Genomic DNA, 18996 nt, shown 5'->3' on the forward strand with positions numbered 1-18996 from the left:
TAAAGAGAAAGATTTCAGCCAGCACTTAAATGGAGGATCACTAAAAACCAGACCCTCCGGCAGCAGCACTAAAATAAGCAAATAGATCTATTAGGGAAAGACTGGGAGATGGGCATTTCTGTTTGCTGCTTCTACACTAAGTTATGGGGCGGGGGGGGGGGGAGCTATGTGGAGTGCTCGTGAGCCCATTAGGTACTATTTCTTTGTTTGCTGTGGTCTTGCGGGTCTTACAGACTTAGATCCACTGGATTTTACAATTAGGTGTTTTGGGTGCTGTCCCTCAGATGGCAGTATTAAAAATTTGGGTTCTAGATGTTGGGTCCAAACCCTTTGCTACTCAGGGAGAAGCTGGGAGTTGTGAGTACCCTCCATATTGTATGTCACTATATTGGGAATGGGGTTTATGGCGAGAGCATGTCTCAGCATTTTCTACCCATTTCAATGTGGGTTGTTTTCTTGTTCACCCAGTGTATAGGAGTCACTCACCTAGTTTCTGGAATTCTTTCAGAGTAAATAGTTCCCTCTGAAATAGTGCAGCTATAGATTTGGTGTGTCCACGGGAGGAGGTGAGTGAGTGCAGAGGCCTCTTATATTGCCATCTTGGATAAGAATTTTCAGTTCTGAGTCCTAGCCATGAATATCCTTCATATCTGGATTTTGGTCACCTACTCCTAGATAAAACTGTGACCTAGAGGCTGAAAAGCTGAGCAGAGATTACAACAAATTCATGGTGCTAAGGGTGAGACAAAAATTGGAGTCCAGAGTTTTCCTAAAAGTATTGTTTTTGGTAAACACCCAAGGATTTCAGCTGGAACTCCTGAAAGATTATACCTTAGGAGGATGTTCAAAACAAAAAAAATAGATCAGCCCTTACAAAATACAAAACCATGCCTTAAGTCATCTAAATCCCTGAATTGCATTGGGGTCATATACTCCTGTCTAACTGCTTCACAGAAGCAAATATAAATTATTTCTGAAGGAAGATAAATTATCTTTGCAATTTTTTCTGTACTGTTCTGACATTCAATAAAAAATTAGGATGCAAACTTGGAGATGAGACCATCAAAAACCAAGAAAAATATCAAGCAATAGAAACAGACCCATAGGTAATACAGATATTAAACAGGGGTTTTAAAATAATGCTGAAAGTTAAATTTTTAAATTCACAAATAGATGGGGAACCTTAGTTGAGAACTGGAAGTGATACAAAGAATCAAACGGATACTCTAGAGTTAAAAAAATATAACAGAAATTGAAGTCTCAATAGATAGGTTTAACAGCAGCTTAGACAATAATAAAGTGTGCATTAGTGAACTAATAATATGCATGCTAGTCTAAAATCATCACAAACTGAAGTTTCTGAAATTTTATCCTATTTATAAGCTAATAAGTTACGCTGCCACACATTTATTCATATTTGAAGAAAACATGAGATTCCTGGGTCAGAGAAAAAGATCTTTACTATTCAAGGCTTTACACTCATATATTCATGTATTGCTCATGATTGTTTTTGCACTACAGCAACAGAGTTGAGTAGTTGCAACAGAGACTCTAGGGCCCATAAGCTGAAAATATTTACTATACTGGGTTAGAGGTTGAATTGGACACCTCTAAAGTGCCCACTGTTAGATAGGCTTGAAAGGAGGAAATACACAAATGAATTTGGGGTGGGCTGTTTCACCCAGGTTAAGAGGCAGGAATCTGCAGATAGCCTTTCTCATTAATTTTGTCCTCATAAACAATGGATAACACCTTCACAAACAGGCTATTTTTCCTAATGTATGGGAAGGCCACAGAGGCTGTATATATTCCCTTTTGCCTAGGTGCTTTTTACAACCTGCTATTTGAGTTTGAAGTAGAAGCTGCATGTAACTCTGGTGCTTATCGTATTTTGATGTACAGATCCAGTTATTAAGGATGTCCTATATGGATCTAAGTGGTATGCTTAATACCAAGAAGTTGGTGTACCCCAAACTGTCTAGCTAATTAATGAAACTATTGAGGGGGGGCATCTGCTATAATTGCACAGAGGCCGGGATAGGATACCAAAAGAGAAAAATCCAAAGCTTCTCTCTGATTTCTCTAACAACCCAGATCACTTCTTACGGAAAATAAGCTGTTCTGGTCTAGGGAGGTAGATTGATTGAGATGAAAAAGAAGATGCCATGGAATTAACAAGGGAATAAAAGTGCAGTACTCTGACCAAGACATGAGAATCATAAGTTAACTGTTCTTGAGAAGCTGATGGACGACACAAGGCATAAAATTTCCCACAATTTTGTTTGCCAGTTCTGCCTGTACTTTCTCTAGATTATTCCATGAGACCAAGCAAGCCACATTTAGGAGAAATCTTGGTAGTAGAAACTCCTTGAAATTTTGAGAGTAGTTTGCAGTTTGCTTTTATTTGAACAGCTAAGGGTTATGGAATTTTTATTCTTTAGAGCAAAATTAAAATATAATTCTTATTCTTTAATATCCAGGAAATATTCTGTTATTGTAGTTTCCAAATTTTATTTTGGGCAAACTCTTTCTTTAGACAAAATTTAATAGAACCTCTACATAACCATAGTTAATTATTTAAAGCTTACTACATGTCAAACCATGTACAAAGTATTTGACATGTTATCTCAAGGAATCTCACACTAATCCTGAGATGTAGGTAACATTATCCCAATTATTATCCCAATTTTACAGATGAGGAAATTGAAGAAAAAGGGTTAATTAACTTGTCAAAGACAATAGAAAAGAGTTGGTGTAGTTGGGGCCTGCAGTTTCAGCTACTCAGCCGTGCTCACTGTGAAAAAACAATAATGGAGAAAAAGTACACAGGACAGAGAGTCACAGCGCCTGGTTCCATCAGGGAGTTTGTGACCCAGCTCAGGGGATTTAACCTCTCTGTGTGTCATTTTCTTTTTTAGAAAATATTCAGATGATTATTTTTCTTATCCACTTCCAGAGGTGCCGTAGTGGCACCTGACTTGATCTACGTGAAAGTACTTTTGACGTGCTTAGAGACTAGGTAGCACACAGACATCGCTGTCATTGGGAATCACATACAACCCTAACAGAGGACATTTTAAGATGCTTTCTATATGATGAAGCTCACGTTACCTCAGTTCTTCCCTTTAAAAGGACAAGCAGTATTCTGTGACACCATTTCAACAACTTTTCCTACCATAATGTATGAGTATACCGTATATAGGAAATCCTCCATTTTTGTAGTTTGCGTTTCTCCATCCTGCCTGGCCACAGATGGGTCAAAGGTGAGGCAAAGGGTGAGTGCACTGACATTAATTCCTCTTATTGAAACCTTGTTTGATTGATGGCTCTCCCCTCCGCCACACACACACACACACACACACACACATGCGCGCGCGCACACACACACACACACACTCACTCATCTACCCAGTATAGTGCACATAACAGCATCACTGTAAGTAAGAATTCTTCAGAATGGATGCTCCTGAATCACAAAAGATCCACATACACATATAACATTTGTTTGTAGGGTTGATTATCAAATAGCAATATCTAATGTTTATTAAGTATTACCGTGAGTCAGACAGTGTTTTGTTTTAAGTGCTGTAGACTTAACAGTACTATTCTAACAGAATACTTTATTCTATTAGTATAAACCTTGAAATGGATACAATTATTATCCTCATTTCATAGGTGGAGAAAATTAAGCACAGGGAAATTAAGAAACTTGCCCAAAGTTACATAGTAAGAGGTAGACCTGGTCTGGGGTCCAAGTCCATTCTACCCCTTAATTTGTAGGTTTTGAAAACTCTGAATCTGAGATTCCTGTGAGATAAATAAATAACCATTCATTCACTCTAAACACATTTATTGAGTGCCAAAAATTTTGTACTAAAAACTAGAGACAACACTAATTATTAGGGATTCAAATATGAAAGGGATATTGTTTCTACCCTCAAGGATTGTATAGTCCAATGAAGGGGAACATAAGTAAATAGATGATTATAAATATAAGTACTGTGATAGAAATACGTTGATTGGCCTCAAAAGCACAACAAACGTGTACTGGACTCATCAGAGAAGGCTGAAAGAATGTGTACCTCACCTGAGCTTTTGAGTTGAGAAAGAGTAGTTAGCAGGGCAAGTAATGGAAGGGTGTGCCAGGTGGGAGGAGTAACAAGGATGAGAGAGATGAGAGAGCATAGGGAATGTGCAGGGCAACCTTGTCTGGGATGGTTAAGTCACAGGAGTGGATCACAGAACAGAGGGAGAATGGCAATAGATGGGACTGGACAGGTCGGTAGGGGTTAGGTCATGGAGGGCCTCATACATGAAATCGTGGAGAGTTAGACTTCATCATATAGGTAAGGGAGAGCTGTATTTAAGAAGACAAACATGTTAGGGGGAAAATTATTCGGGTTACAATTTGAAGAAGGATGTGGGAATGGGTACAGGGTAGGCAAATGGAGACTAAGATGGTAAGTTGAAAGATCACTGAGGTAAGACAAGCTAAAAGTGATGAGTAAGCCAGTGCAGTACAAGGGAGACTGGGAGGAAAGGAAAACATTTAGGATTTCTCAACCTCGGCGCTCCTGACATTTTCAGCTAGATGTCTGTGTTGTGAGGGGCTGTCCTGAGCTCAGTACTGGAAAGAAGGCCATACGCTTTGGGAAAATCGGCTGTTTAGCAGCATCCTGGGCCGCTACCCATCAGTTGCCAGCAGCAAGCCTCATTCCAGTCGTGACAACCACATATTTCTCCAGGCATGCCAGCTGTCTCCTGTGGGAAAAACTGCCCCCAGTTAAGACCCACTGGTTTAGAATGCTGGTATTTAAACAGAACAACTGTACTTGAATGTTTGAAGAAAGTGTAAAGTGAGAGAGGGAAGGGTCAAGGTTAACGTCAGAGTTTCTACAATGACAAACTCATGGGAAGAAAGAGAACAGGTTTGATTCTGGACACATTAGAGATATTTGTGGGACATCCTAATGGAGAAGCCAGGAGGCAGTTGGGTAGGTGGGTCTGTGCTCAGAGGAGAGATCTAAGTTGGAGATACAGATTTGGGAATTATTTGCATACAGATGGGAAGTAACACCATGGGAGTAAGTGAGCTCATCCAGGGAGTTTCTTGGAGTGAGAAGAGCACCAGGCAGGAAGTCTGGAGAGAACCAAGAGTTAAGGGTGATAGAGGATTATTAAATCACCATTCTAACTCTCTGCAGTGAAGGGGAAGAGAAAAAAGAGAAGCATGTAGCCCTATGTCCTTGTAGTCAGTAATGATTTTGGTATCTTCTATGACCCAAGTGCAAGCTATCAATGAAAACAAAAAAAAAAATGTGAGGGGAATCAGGAAAAGTTGCATGAGATGGTTAGTTTTCTTATTACACAGTCTTAAAGGCATCATTTGCTGAATTTATTTCCTCTCTATGCTTTCAGTGCGAAACTAAACAAAATCAAAACACCTTAAAGAGCCTCACAGTTCTGTTAGGGTGAATGAATACCTCGAAATGCAGGGCTGCACTGAAAAACCTATCATGCGTTTATTAGCAGTGTTGTTTCACTACTTTGCCATCAATGTTCAAAAACAGTACTGCAATTGAAGGTTCAGGGGAAATACAGAAGCTTTCTATACAGAGATATTCTTTAGCTTTTCATAAGGTTCTACAGTGATAATTCTTGGAAAAAAATAAAATGTCATGAGGCAATGGACAAAAAAAGCTCATGGCATAGAAAGCAAACCCAGTAAAAGAAAATAGTGTCACTTTTGGAAGAAAGTTCAGATGAAGTAGGAAGATAATTTCCTAACAGGTGACAACATTTCCATAGAGTCACAAAGCAAATTGCCTACAATGCCAATTATGGTGAAAAGTCTTAGACTTGGGCAATAGTTACCTGTCAAAAAGAAACTCAATATTGGAGAGAAAGCCAGATGCTTTGAGTAAATAAGTGATTACCTGAAAGTAAGTTAGAGACCCTTGGGAAAATACTAACTCTTCAGGCCAAAAATGTATTTTGGAGGCTCACTCCCTAATAATGTTGTATGTCTTTCAAAGGGCCTGACAACCAAACCGGCACACCTATTCAAAACACAGCTCTGACCCACTGCGGTTCCCTCTGTGCATGGAAAGAAAGAGAAACCAAAAGAAATTCTTAAAATAATTTCCCCATCTTACTCGTTCATCAGATGGACTATTTGCCATGTTTCTTTGCCACACAGGACCCTGCTTACACAGTTTCTATAGGTAGCGCTGAATGGCCTTTCCAGTTCCTGTGTTCCTGTTTGTCAACCTTCTCTCTCCCACCCTTTGCCAACATTAGAAGTTAACAAATGGGTCTAATTACCACAGTGGTTTGATGCTTCTCAACTTTTTCCCCCTTCCAACTATTAAGATGTCCTCAGACTGAACTTCACATTTAGAACTGCTGTCAAACTTTCACTTTAATGAGCACTTAAATTTAATGTCAAGCTGATGCCTGTAGAAGACCTTGGTTAATTTTGCAAACAGTAGACCCTAGCCCAACCAGAATTTGAGAGTTGTCTCATTTTGCTTTTCAAGCTTCAATCCCAGAAGTTTTGTTTTCTTCTTTGCAAGGAATTACAGAAGTTTGTTTGCAAAGACCCTTAGTATCAGTAAGACAGCAAAGTTTAACAAGCAAAACACTGAATGCTTTTAGAGAGAGAAGAAATCCCTCAGCGTATTCAAATTCTATATGAATAAAGGTCTTTCCCATTGCTTTATTTAGCTCCCTATCCTTCAAGATCTACAGCTATTAACTTTTATGACTATAATATTAAAAGCAGTCCTAAAAAGTTTACTTAAAAATCTTCCTAGTGTTCTTTTATGCACATTGCAATTAGGAATTTTGTATTCTCTAAGCAGAGTAAGAAACATTATGGAGAAAAAACATGAAAGAAATATGGTAGAATCTTCACTAACAGTATCAGTGCTTTAACCAGCTCAAATTTCCAACCTAGTCTCTTTCCTCTGCTAGATCTTCTTCTGACTCTGATAATCAGACAGCCTCTCCTCCTTGAAGAGGTAATAACAAACTGCAAGTCAAAAGACCTGTTGGACTCACATTCTGTTTCATTGGCGACTGTTACGAAAAGAGGCTGCCGGCTTTTAATTTTTCTTTGGGGTTCTTCCTACATCGTCCAATTCAAACAGGTCTGCTTTCAAAGAAAACAAATCAAAATTGTCAAGACCTGTGAAGCATGAAAAATAAATTGCTTCCCCTAACTCCGAAAAGCACCAGAAAGGCATTAATTTCTGTCGTCTTATATAAACCTCTAACCCCTATCCTCTAATCTATAGACTTCACAAAACATTTATATATTCTTGTGTATAATACATGACAAGAGATCAAACCTTATTACAAAGAAATTGAACTTGTAATACAACTAATATTTAAATAGTGTTATTGTGGAGTTTGACTAGAAACATATAAAACATTCAAGGAAGACGATCAATTCTTGGAGCTGCCAGTGTGAAATAAATAGTCAGCTAAGACACATCTACTGTGCTGCTAATGGCTCTGTCCTTTATGCTGGTGGGAGCACAGGCTTCATAAAAGAAGGAGAACATGAGACAGTAGAAAAAGATAACCTTGCAAAATGTTGCCAGATAGAAAATATCCTGTCATAAGATTTCTCATTGAACTACAGCAGTGAGGCTGCTTCTAATATTTCACTTCTTTTTAATACAACAGAGACCTACATTTCTATGCTTGGCTTTCCAAAGCTAACTTAATTCTGTGGATAAAAAAACCCCATTCAGCACTTGCTCTTAATATTATGAGAGAGAGAGAGAGAGAGAGAGAGAGACTTGTGGTTTTGCAGTTCATGGATAAACTGGGAGGCCATCATCAGATTCCTGTTGAGAACTATATATGATAAACGGAACAGCAAGCAGATGGTTTCAAAAGGGAGAGATTTATAGGGGTAATTTGTAATGGAATAAAACTATTTTCTGAACTAGGTAATAATAACTCGTAAAGACAAGTAAAGTTTAAGATGGTATCTCCCTAAATTATATATTATTAAATATTCCAAGAAATCTTTGCTCAGCAGCCTGAAATAAAAACCTGATCAGCTGACATTTTTAGATTCCAACGATCTGATCCTGTTTCAATCCTTTTCATATTGCTTCAGTTTTTCACAGGATTTAAAAAGTGGTACTTTCAACAGTCCAGTTTTCTGAATACAGTATTCTCTTTTCAATTTAGTTAATACCTGATTCAAGAGGATAAAGGGAAAATACTCCTCTTCACTAGGAAAAGACGACTGAAACAGACTAATATTTTTTTTACATAATCTAAGGTAATAGGTGAGGAAGCGTTACATTCCAACCTGGGTCTGTCTTCTGGGAGCCCAAATCCTCTGGGTGGGTGTGTAGAGACCACAGGGAAGAAATCAGTGAGATAAGGGCCTCCAAGAGGACACTGCTCCGTGATACACAAAGTGCTAGCAAGGAGAGTCATGCATTAATTTAGTATGTCTGTAATCTTCCACAACATTTACCCAAACACAATGCTGGACCTGAAAGGAAGGGGTTACTATAAATGTCAGAGTATTTACTACTGAAGTTAATGAATTTACCAAACCTATTTGGCAACTCACAGCAACCACAGAAGTGGGAAGTTACGGAAGTTGGAGGGTGGAATGAAGAAATACATCAGACTTTCCTTACAACCTTCTTGGTTTAGGAATTGTCCACCCCCCCCCCACCCCAGTGAATGGAAAATGACAGCAGATAAGAAGTTTCTAGCATTTTACATAACAAAGTATTCCTATTTGTTAATTACATAATTGGCTCCACAAATTCTGTTCCTCTTAATTCCTGAGTCACAATTCATTTCAGCAGTGTTTGCTGACACTCAGAGGAGCAAAAATTCTCCTTACTGATGTGGAATAACCAATGGCCGACTCGGAAAAAAAAAAGTTTAAAATTGAGATTGGTGATTTGGCAGTGTGTTGGATATTCCAAAATACCTCTTTAAAAAATGAGATAATGTCTAATCTGTTATGACATTATATGACTCTTACAATTGCACACAGATACACTCATATATATTTTGATATTTATTAATAAAAATGGGCCAGAAAAGGATTGGATCAAAATTACAGTTATAAGGGTTAAAATAAGTTTTCAGTTGTATTGTTTCCAGGGGACTGTAACTAGTCTAGAAAGCTATTTACCTCCTAAAACAGGACTTAAATCACACTGTTTAAGTGTTAGATTTCAAGAGAAATTATTTTTCTTCCCTTTTGTCAAAGCAAAATATGGTTGAGGTCTTTGTTTTTATCTGCAAGCCTGCTTTCCTAAGATGAGTTTTCTAAGAATGTGGATGGATTGAGGTGGGATGGGAAGGAGGGAGAAGTTAGACAAAAAGATTAAAAAAGAAAAAGGCAAAACTGTTAAAAGTGAGGTCTGAAAGCTAGTGAGGAAAAAGGGTCACTAACTGCCCAAGAATCATTCATTGAAATAATCCTCTAGTCCCTCCATATCCACTCCCAGAAAGAAATTTAGAGAAGCCAGAGCAGATGACGCATCCTTGGTTTTCTGGACACTTGGTTTGGGTTGAGGAGTTTCTGGTTGGATGGATTCCTTCTTGATGTCTTTACCACCACTTAGAATCCTTTGGCTCTCAATAAAGAACTGATTAGGAGGATTCAATGAAAAGCCACAATCATCGACCTGTACAGGAAAGTGAATGTGTTAATACACAGCAAAAGTATAAATAAAAGAGCTTCAACAATGGTCCCAGATCTCATTTAAAATCTACTTAATACCTGAAACATGGATCCTAGCACTTCTCATTCACAGCACGCAATCCACTGCTTATATTTCATTCAGAGGGAGCTTCGCCACGACCTAAACCTTAGTGACACACATTTATATTTCCAACTCAAACCTCTGCACTTTGCTCCGGTTCCCTATCCAATATCCAGTTTCTACTCAGCATCGTGAATGGCTCAGAGGCATTTCCAAGCAAAATCCCTGGCATAACGTCAGACAGTAAATATCTGCTACTAAAAATGAAGGATATTTAAAACATTCCAGAATCACAGGGGATGGATATAAACTCAGACACTGTTTTGATACTGATCCATGATACCATCGATATATTAGAGTTTATTTGTAAGTCTGGCATAAGTGATCCAATTTAGCATAATACAAACTCTGAAAAAGCTACCTAATTTAATGTAATTTCTACATTCAAATCTTGGGCTTTTTCTGATCTTACTTTATATAGAAAATCTTTTTCTTTTTGTAATTTTCATTATGGCTTAATGCAAACATGACCAGGTTCATAGTTTTATGCTGTTTCTTTTCTCAATTGCTATCACTAAACTTGAAATTAAATTTTGAATGTTCTTTCAAATTACCCTTTACCCTGTGCCTTTAGTACTCAGTGAGCCTTTGAAGGTATCAATACTTTCTTAATTTGAAGATTCAGCAAGTCGTACTTTTTCTACATTTTGATTCTAACATTTACTAATGGTGAACCAAAATATAGTCCTTAATACTAGCAAAAAGTTATTTAATTCCTACTCGGTGCCAGACTTCGTCCTAGGTGGCATAAACACACATGCTCATCTAGATGTATATACCTGGTTAACTTCCATAGGAGCCCTCTGAAGGTAGATTATCAATATTTTCCCAGTTTTTCAGATGAAGCATCTGAGAAAGAGAGAAATTCAGTATCTTGCCCAAGATCACACTGACAGGGCTGGAGACGGCTATGAATTAGCAGAGTCCATGCTCATAACCAGTAGAATATGCTGTACTGTCTTGTTCTTGTGCCAAGATCAACAATTTCATATTGCATTCATTCCTTAAAACTTGTAAACCTTTACTATCTCTTGGTGCCTCCTGTTGGGGTGTGGCATAAGAACATAACACTCACAAGGAAGTTTCTCCTGAAGTGTGACCCTCTTGCCTGAGTCACTTTCTTCACATTCCACCAATTTGTCAGACTGAATTGATCACTTGAAACACAACCTAATTCAAATCCCTGCCCTCCCTGCCTTCTGCAGTTGGACTTGACGACAAAAAGAATACCATTTTGCTTGAGTTAGTTACTCTGTTGGTTTCGTTGTTGTTTTTAGGGGGTATTTTCACTTCATATTTTTTTTATAAACTGAAAAGCCATTACACTTCTTTTGGTCGTCTGTCTTATAATTATCAACCTTTTTATGTCTCACTCTTTGTATTGAAATGACTTGCATACCGTAGATATCTAATAAATATTTGGTGAGTTGGGTCCAGAACTAACCAGTGTATGCCAGTCATATATTTCACATATTAATTGAAGACTTAATATGCAGAAAGCCATGCTATAAGCTAGAAGGTTTTCAGCATACAAGAATGCATTTGACTAAGACTAACTCTAAATCAATTTCCAGCCTACTAAGTCACATACTTAAAAACCTCTGTCAAGAATAAAAGTGGTAAGAGTAACAGATAAAGGCCTACTATACTCTAGAGAGAAATTCTGGCTGGGGAGATCAAGGAAGGCTTTGTGAGGGACGTGCTATATGAGTGGAGTCTGGAAAGACAGAGAGAATAAAAGCCCGGATAATGACGTCAAGGGCAATGCAAGCAGCAGGACCTCATGAGCAAGGTAAAGAGGGCATGTCCCTGGAAAGCAAGTCGTATAGAAGGCCTGGTGTGAAAGGCATATGAAGGGGATAAGAGGAAATGAGGTTGGAAAGACAGTCTGGGCCCAGACCTTGGAGAGCCTTGAAAACAAGGGTAAATAGTCTAGACCTAATTCTGTAGGCAACAGGGAGCCACCAAAAGTCCTTAAGGAGGGACATAATGTGATTAGAGTAGATTAAAGTGGATTAGCAGGGGGTTAAAGTATTTGATGTTATGGTCCAGAATAAACCCTCTTAACAGGTGAACCAACAAATAGAAACAAGGTCTTTTCTGGTAATGCTTGAGTACCCCAGGATTCTCTGATTCTCTCTCGACAGTTGTTGATACATGTTGGGCTGATGACGTCACAGCAACCTCAGAGTACAGCAGGTTGGTAATATACAGAGTGATTTAAGAGTTATTACTCATGACTAAGAACAACTTTTTATCTGCTATTTTGCTACTTAATTTCAAAGTGTGTCTGAATATTTTATGATACGTCTATAATTTTTATAAACAATGAAATCATTTGTGAACTTCTTTATTATATTCATTTTCATCCAATTCATTAAAAACTAGGCAATCTAATATAAAGTTTGCATTTTGCAAAGTGTTTGATGAAAAGTAAGTTTATTGCCTAGCACATTTCAATCAGAAGGTTTTGTATTTTATAACTAGAGAACATTACATTGGAAAGACCTTGGGGATCCTTTAAGTTGAACTTCCATGGACAGACTAGGAAACTGAGGCCTAAAGAGATTACACGGTTTATGCAAAGTCACAGAACTAGTAATTGGTTTTGTCTGAATTAGAATTCAGGCCTTCTAACTCAATCACTTGCTCTAGAATTTGTTTTTAGAGGTTTGATGCAAAGTCTAATAATTGTACAACCATAGCATTATAAATGCTAGAGTTAAATTTGGCTCTAAAGATTATAAAAAGCATACTGGTATTAGTTCATGCAAAAAGAATCTAGCACCATGTTCTGTAATTATATATTGGGGATTGTCTACATCTTGCTTCAAATTGTTAAAATTTTCAGTACATCTGTCCAGAGAAGATGACTCTCAGGATTAAACTGAATTATTAGACTGTCATGTGGACATGAAGAAATATGGTGATTTTTATATAGTGATCAGTTTCCTCATCAGTGAAATGGAGATAGTAACAGTGGCTATGCCATAGGGTTGCTATGGAGAGAACCCAAGAAACAGAAATGTAAAAATAATTATTGGTTCTGTGAAATCTAAAGTAAATGCTTTGGAAAGACTCAAGAAAGGAAAATCACTTAGAAAAAAAGTTGAATTCCCAAAAGATAGGGAAAAAGATTATGTTGCTTTGCATGTATCTCTAAGTTTCTTTTTCACTTGAAAGAAACTCAAACTGGAATTTGGTGGTGATGTATTTTGGGTATAGTTTAAGAAAAAAAGATGAAATTGAATTAGAATCCCCAAACTATACTCAAAAAACAAGCAGTGCCCTTATATCAAAAGATTAGCAAATAAATGACATTTAAATATTTTAACTTTAAAATGTTTAAGGAATGCTTTTTTATGAATCCTCATTTTAATTAATATCCTCATTAACCAACTAAAACAGTGCCAAGCGTCTTGAAATGAGGGTCTGTACCACGGTTCTGTGTGATGTTATGTTTTTCAACTTTCTTCCCAAGGTCTACAATTGCTCTTTCTTAACTCATTTTGTAAACATCCTTTTACTGAACTTATGGTCTATTAAGTTGCTTGATAGCGTGATGAAATTATGAAGTTTCCTTCTTTTCCCTGGATTGTACTTTCTTCTAGGACAGGTTCTTTGTCTTTGGAGCGTTTCTTTCCCTTTTATTTTTAGGTGAAGGAAGAGTACAGCAGGTCCTGCAGTTAAGTCTTCTCATTATAACACCGATGAGATGCCAGAGGTTCGAACCTAAGTATTGTTTATACCCATTAGTTTATGGTAATATTGTTTCACTTAATCTTACACATTTTGTTTAAAGTCACAGAACTTACTGACAACATTAAGGGAGAACTTATTGTATATGGTAGCCATTCAGTTTCCTTTTATTTTACTCAGGAAAATAAACTTTTTTGGAGTGGAAGGGCAGGAGAATAAACCAAACACAATGAAAACAGATTTTGCTGTAAATCAAATTACAAAAAGTAATAGAGAAATAGTTACCCCTATTTCACTTATTTCTCCTTGGGAGTTATATTTCCTTTATTCATTAACAAAAAAAAAAGAAAAAAGTAAGAACATTCAATTTGCTTCATTCTACATTTGGAAATGGTGAGAATTTTCACAATTTGGAGAAGAGGGGGATGGGGTAGAGAACTCTACAGGCTACATTAGAAATTTTGGATTTCATCTTAAGAGTGATCGAGAAGCCTTTTAATATTTTTTAAAAAGTAGATGACTAAAATGGTCAGTTCCCACTATTTAAAGATCACTCTAGCAGCTGTATGGAGAAGGAAGAACTGAATGGTGCATGTGTTGTAGATGCTGGGGAATGAGTCAGGAAATTACTGCAGAAGTACTCGTGAGAGATGATGGTGGCTGCTAACCCAGTAATCTAACTGGTATCTGAAATAATGACCCTGAGTTAATACATAATAACAAAAGTTTCATTGCATTTGGTATATTCTGTTTAATATTGCAGGAAAATATGTGATAGATTTTAACAAGATTTCTGTAGAGATTTATATGGTGGGGAAAAATATATACTCAGCTATTTGGAATGACCCAGTACCTAAAGAGGTCTATTTCTAAAGGAATTATTTTCAATGAAAATTCAGAGCCTCCTGTTTTCATTTACACAGGGAGTATGCTGAAAGAAGAAAAATACTCGACAGTATGAAACATTGCTCCCTAAATATACTGAGGGAAACAGGTTTCTAGCAGGCCAGCTTTTGACATCTACTAAGTGAATCTCTCTCAAACATTTGCTTGGAATCAACACATTTTGCTCACAACGACCTTCACGTGAACATAGTCTCATATTTCTGCCACAGCAAATGTAGGTTTTGAAGAAATGAAAGCAATATTGTTTTACCTATGGGATATTTGGGTTTTAATCAAGAGGTTTTGCAATGACAGCTTATAATGAGGCAGCTGGTATTACCAAAAAAGCCATATGGAACTATCAGAGTGCTTCTGCAAATGGCATCAATTAACTGGGTTATTTTCAGAACTTTCATTAAAGTGAGTTTGATCATAGAGGCCTCAGGAAAATAAACATAGGGCTTTTTAAAAAAATTTTTATTTTCGTGGGGAGGTATGATGGCAGAAACCTAACAGTAAAACTAGATTGTTTTTAAATTAAATTAGAAAAAATAGTAAGTGGAGATACAAAAATCTATAATGAGACATCCAGTGAACACAAATAGCCTTTTTATTTCATTGATTTATATGTGGTTTAAGCTAGATTATTTCTAGGATTTAGACACATGTCTTTTCAATGTCTTTATTAATCTAAGGCAAGTTTTAAAAATTGGCAATAATAGTAATACTCTTGTAGGAAAAATCAATAGGAGATACTACAAAAGCAGACTGGAGAACTAAAGCTATACCTTTTAGTGGATATGTCACAAACTCAATGTTTAAATCTAATTTTCATATTTTTAAAAAAAGAGTTTGAATAACAGACCTCAATTTGTGAAAGTTCTGAGGCCCCTTCATAAAAAGGGTTCACAAATAACTAAGAACATAAAAAATTAAAATACTCAAGCAGAGTGAGCAAATTAAGGAATATAGTCTTCAAGGGAAAGAGTCACAGTAAAACTAGAGCTGAAAATACCAAACATCTGTGGATTAACTGGTGAGATTCCTATTCTGATAAAACTACCGAGAATTTGTTGTTGTTTTTATTTTTCGATTATAGTTGGCATACAATATTATATTAGTTTTAGGTGTACAACAGTGATTAGAAGTTTATATACTTACAAAGTGATCACCCTGATAAATCTGACAACATAGTTATTACCATATTCTTGACTATATTCCCTGTGCTATAGTTTACATCCCTTTGACTATTTTGTAAGTACCCTGTTGTACCTCTTTATCCTTTCTCTTTTTTTTACCCACACCCCAAACCCCCTCCCATCTGGAGGTCATCAATTTGTTCTCTGTATCTATGAGTTTGTTTTGTTTATTTTGTTCTTTACATTCCGCATATAAGTGAAATCATATGGTATTTGTCTTTCTCTGACTTACTTCACTTAGCATAATACCCTCTAGGTCCATCTATGTTATTGCAAATTTCAAGATATCATTGTTCTTCATGGCTGAGTAATATTCCATTGTATATGTGTGCCACCTTTTCTTTATCCATTCCTCTACGGATGGACTCTCAGGTTATTTCCCTATCTTGGTTATTGTAAATTATACTGAAATGAACATAGGGAAGTATATATCCTTTTGAAGTGGTGTTTGAGGATTTTTTTGGATAAATACCCAGAAGGGGAATTGCTGGGTCATATGGTGATCCTACTTTTAATTCTTTGAGGAACCCCCGTACTGTTTTCTATAGTGGTTGTACCAATTGGCAATCCCAACAACAGTGCACAAGGGTTCCCTTTTCTCCACATCCTCACCAACACTTGTTTGTTGATTTATTGATGACAGCCTGAACAGTGTGAGGTGATGTCTCATTGTAGTTTTCATTTGCATTTCCCTGATAATTAGTGATGTTGAACATCTTTGCACATGTCTATTGGCCATCTGTATGTCCTCTTTGGAAATGCAAATTCCTCTTTGGAGAAATGCATATTCAGATACTCTTCCCATTTTTTAATCAGATTGTCTTTTGGGGGTTAAGTTGTGTGAGTTCCTAATATATTTTGAATAATAATCCCTTATGAGATGTATCATTGGTGAGTATCTTCTCCCATTCAGTAGGTTTTTTCATTTTGTTGATGGTTTCCTTCACTGTGCAAATACTTTTCAGTTTGATGTTGTTCCATTTATTTTTTCTTTCATTTCCTTTGCCCCAAAACACATATCCAAAAAATATGTTGAGAACATACTGCCTATGTTTTCTTCTATTAGGGTTTTATGTTTTTGGATCTTACATTTAAGACTTTAACTCATTTTGAGTTATTCTTGTATATGGTGTAAGAATGCGGTCTAGTTTTGTTTTTTTTTTCTTTTGCATGAGTGTCCAGTTTTCCCAACACCATTTATTAAAGAGACTGTCTTTACCTCATTTACATTCTTGCCTGATTGTTAAAGATTAATTGACCACATGCCTGGGTTTATTACTGGGTTCTCTATTCTGTTCCATTGGTCTGTGTGTCTGTTTTTATGCCTGTACAATGCTGTTTTGATTCCTGTAACCTTGTAGTATAGTTTGATATCAGGTAGCGTGATACCTGCAACTTTGTTCTTTGTCAAGATTGCTTTGGCTATTTGGGGTCTTCTCTTATGGTTCCACAGAAATTTTAGAATTATTTGTTCTAGCTCTGTAAAAAATGCCATTGGTATTTTGATAGAGATTGCACTGAGTCTATAAATTGCTTTGGGCAGAATGGACATTTTCACATGAGCATGGTATACGTGTCCATTTATTGTATCTTCTTCAGTTTCTTTATTTCATGTCTTATAATATTCTGAGTATGGGTCTTTTACCTCCTTGGTTAAATTTACCCTAGGTGTTTCACCCTTCTTGACTTAACCGTAAATGGGATTTTCTTAATTTCTCTTTCTGATAGTTCATTATTGGAGTAAAAAAATGCAACCAATTTCTGAATATTAATTTTGTATCTGAGTATTTTACTGAATTTATTAGTTCTAACAGTTTTTTGGTGTAATCTTAAGGGTTCTCTATAAATACCATCAAGTCATCTGGAAATAATGTTTGTTTTACTTCTTCCTTTGTAACATGGATGCCTTTTATATGCTTTTTTTGTCTGATTGCCATGGCCAGGACTTCCAATACTATGCTGAAAAAAGAGGTGCAAGTGGACATCCTTGTCATCTTCCTGATCTCAAAGAAAAAGCCTTCAGCTTTTCACTGCTGAGAATGATGTTTGCTGTGGGTTTGTCATATATGGCCTTTATTATGTACGTTGAGATATGTTCCTGCTATCCCCACTTTGCTGAATTTTTATCATACATGAATGTTGGATTTCATCAAATGCTTTCTCTGCATCTATTGAACTGATATGATTTTGACCTATAATTTTCTTTTTTTTATAGTGTCTTTGTCTGATTTTGATATCAGGGTACTGCTGGCCTCATAAAATTAGCTTAGAAACCTCTTCAATTTTTTAGAAGTTTGAGAAAGATAGGTCTAATTCTTCGACCATTTGGCAAAATTCAGCTGTGAAGTCCCGGATTTTTGTTTGTTTGGAGTTTTTTGATTACTGATAATCTTGTTAGCAGTTGTTGGTCTGTTCAGATTTTCTGTTTGTTCCTGATTCAGTCCTGGAAGACTGTAAGTTTCTAGGAATTTATCCATTTCTTACAGGTTGTACAGTTTGTAGACATATAATTGTTCATATTATTTTCTTACAATTCTTTGTATTCCTGTGGTATTGGTTGTCACTTCTCTGTCACTTCTGATTTTATTTGAGAAATCTCTTTCTTGATGAGTATGGCTAAAGGTTTATCAATTTTGTTTACATTTTCATATAAACAGTCTTGGTTTCATTGATCTTTTCTATTGTTTTTTTTAACTCTATTCTGTTTATTTCCACTCTGATCTTTATTATTTCCTTCTTTCTACTCATTTTGCGCTTTATTTGTTGTGCTTTTTCTAGTTCCTTTAGGTGTATGGTTAAATTGTCTATTTGAGGGTTTTCTTGCCTCTTGAGGTAGGCTTGTATTGCTATAAATTTCCCTCTTAGAACTGCTTTAGCTATATCACATAGCTTTTGGGAAATTGTGTCTTCATTTGCCTCAAGGTATCTTTTGATTTCTTCCTTGATTTCATTATTGAAACATTCATTATTTTGTAGCATGCTATTTAGCCTCCAAGGGTTTGTGTGGTTTTCAGTTTTCTTCTTGGAATTGATTTCCAGTTTCATACCATTTTGATCAGGAAAAATGCTCCATATGATTTCAATCTTCTTAAATTTACTGAGACTTGTTTTGTGGCTAAAAATGTGGTCTGTCCTGGAAAGTGTTGATTGAGCCATTGCTTTTACTAAGTATTTTACTTTGTCAGTGAGAATTTTTTTCTTTCCAATATTTTCTTATTCATATTTTTAATCATTTTAAAGAAGTCTCTAACATTTCTTATGATACTGGTTTGGTGGTGATGAACTCCTTCAGCTTTTTCTTGTGTGGGAAGCTCTTTATCTGTCATTTGATTCTAAACAACAGGTATCCTAGGTAGAGTAACCTTGGTTGTAGGTAATTGTTTTGCATAACTTTG

At 36.4% G+C, this 18996-nt stretch overlaps 1 protein-coding gene across 1 annotated transcript in view; it reads right to left on the minus strand.

Moving 5' to 3' along the window:
• Positions 1-9455: 9455 nt before the first annotated feature.
• The window catches only part of LOC308494407 (DNA primase large subunit-like), a gene marked incomplete at both ends in the record, with an annotated part of 230208 nt that continues 220667 nt past the window's right edge, over positions 9456-18996 (minus strand). The window contains one exon of the mRNA XM_081042219.1: positions 9456-9680. Within this exon, the coding sequence (XP_080898345.1) occupies positions 9456-9680 (225 nt within the window). The remainder of the gene's footprint in view (positions 9681-18996) is intronic.

This window comes from Rhinolophus hipposideros, assembly GCF_964194185.1.
Source record: "Rhinolophus hipposideros genome assembly, chromosome: 3".
NCBI classification, from domain to species: Eukaryota; Metazoa; Chordata; class Mammalia; order Chiroptera; family Rhinolophidae; genus Rhinolophus; species Rhinolophus hipposideros.